The sequence below is a fragment of the Buceros rhinoceros genome, unplaced genomic scaffold, assembly GCF_000710305.1.
Source record: "Buceros rhinoceros silvestris isolate BGI_N320 unplaced genomic scaffold, ASM71030v1 scaffold35190, whole genome shotgun sequence".
Lineage (NCBI taxonomy): Eukaryota > Metazoa > Chordata > Aves > Bucerotiformes > Bucerotidae > Buceros > Buceros rhinoceros.
In genome coordinates, this window is record NW_010389591.1 from 1 (window position 1) to 1,274 (window position 1,274).

The following is a 1,274-nucleotide window of genomic DNA, read 5'->3' on the forward strand; positions in this document are numbered from 1 at the left end:
GAAGCACCCCACCATGGTGGCGTACCAGGGAGGAGGGGAGGAGATGGCCAGCCCAGACCAGGTGGATGACACCTTCCTGCAGGAGTTCTGGGATATGCTGTCACAGTCAGAGGAGACCCAGACAGAAGGAGGAGGAGGAGGTGGAGAAGGATCGAAGAAGCCCGAGGGGTTGAAGGAGAGCCGAAGTACTGAGGCGGCCCAGAACAGGGTGGTGGTGAAACACGGTGGCCTCCACCAGATCCCCATTCACCTCAGTCACAAAGAGGAGCAGAAGGGCAGGGAGAAGGAGCAGCACGAAGGTGTCCCAAATAGCGATGAGGGCTACTGGGATTCCACCACCCCTGGGCCCGAGGAAGATGGTTCTGCAAGCATCCAGAAGGAGACCATTCCCAGAGACAGCTACAGTGGGGATGCTCTCTACGACCTCTACGCTGAGCCGGATGAGAACCCACCAGCGGGGCCTGCGGACGAAGCGGTCAGCTGTGTGCCACGCTCCAAGCCCGTGTCTCCCATAACGACCACAAGCTCACTGAAAACACCCTCCAGCACAGTGAAGGACTCCAAGATACCCATCAGCATTAAACACCTTTCATCACACCCTGCCAGCCATGGAGCAGATGGCAGTAACAGCCATCATGTCGCACACCATCACCTGGCCAAAAGCGAGATGCACAGAACAAAAATCCCTGTCTCCAAAGTCCTGGTACGCCGGGTGAGTAACAGGGGCTTAGCGGGGACAACAGTAAAAGCTGCCAGGACAGTGCCAAAAAGTAGCTGAATAGGAGGCGGAGAGAACGATGGACAGCAAGGCTGCTGTGTGAGAGTCTGCGTAGAAGACCACAGATAATGACATAGTTTTGCATCACCTGAAGAAAGGAACCTAAAAGGCTTACTTCACTGTTCCCCATGGGCCTGCACTTCGGAATCCCTTCTTACTGGACTCTATGGCTGAATATAAAAAGTCGACTTCTTTTCAAGCACTTTTTTTTACATTTGTATCTTTTTTCTGCAGCACTAAACACTGGGGACGTTCATTTTTACATGCCTTTTGGAAGCAGGACTCGGATTACGAACCTACATGAGCATCCTTCCTCATGCAAAGCGGTGCCGTGAGTCCTTCAAGGGAGCAGAGTTACGAGAGGAACAACGTGAGAGGTTCTCCACTACGCTTACCTTCTCATCGTTTCTGGGGGAGGAGTGGAGGGCGGTTGCCTGCCTCCGAAAATGTTCTTTGCTCTACCAGATGTTGGGAAAAAATGCCACGTGAAAAACAA

The 1,274-nt window shown here is 53.1% G+C and overlaps 1 protein-coding gene across 1 annotated transcript; it reads left to right on the forward strand.

Annotated features, from left to right (window-relative positions):
- Window positions 1-4: 4 nt before the first annotated feature.
- On the forward strand, window positions 5-778 carry LOC104492269 (APC membrane recruitment protein 2-like; the record flags this gene model as incomplete). Its single annotated transcript, XM_010134802.1, has 1 exon — window positions 5-778. A coding segment is annotated over one exon (774 nt), but the record flags the coding sequence as incomplete, so codon positions are not given.
- Between the last annotated feature and the right edge of the window lie 496 nt (window positions 779-1,274).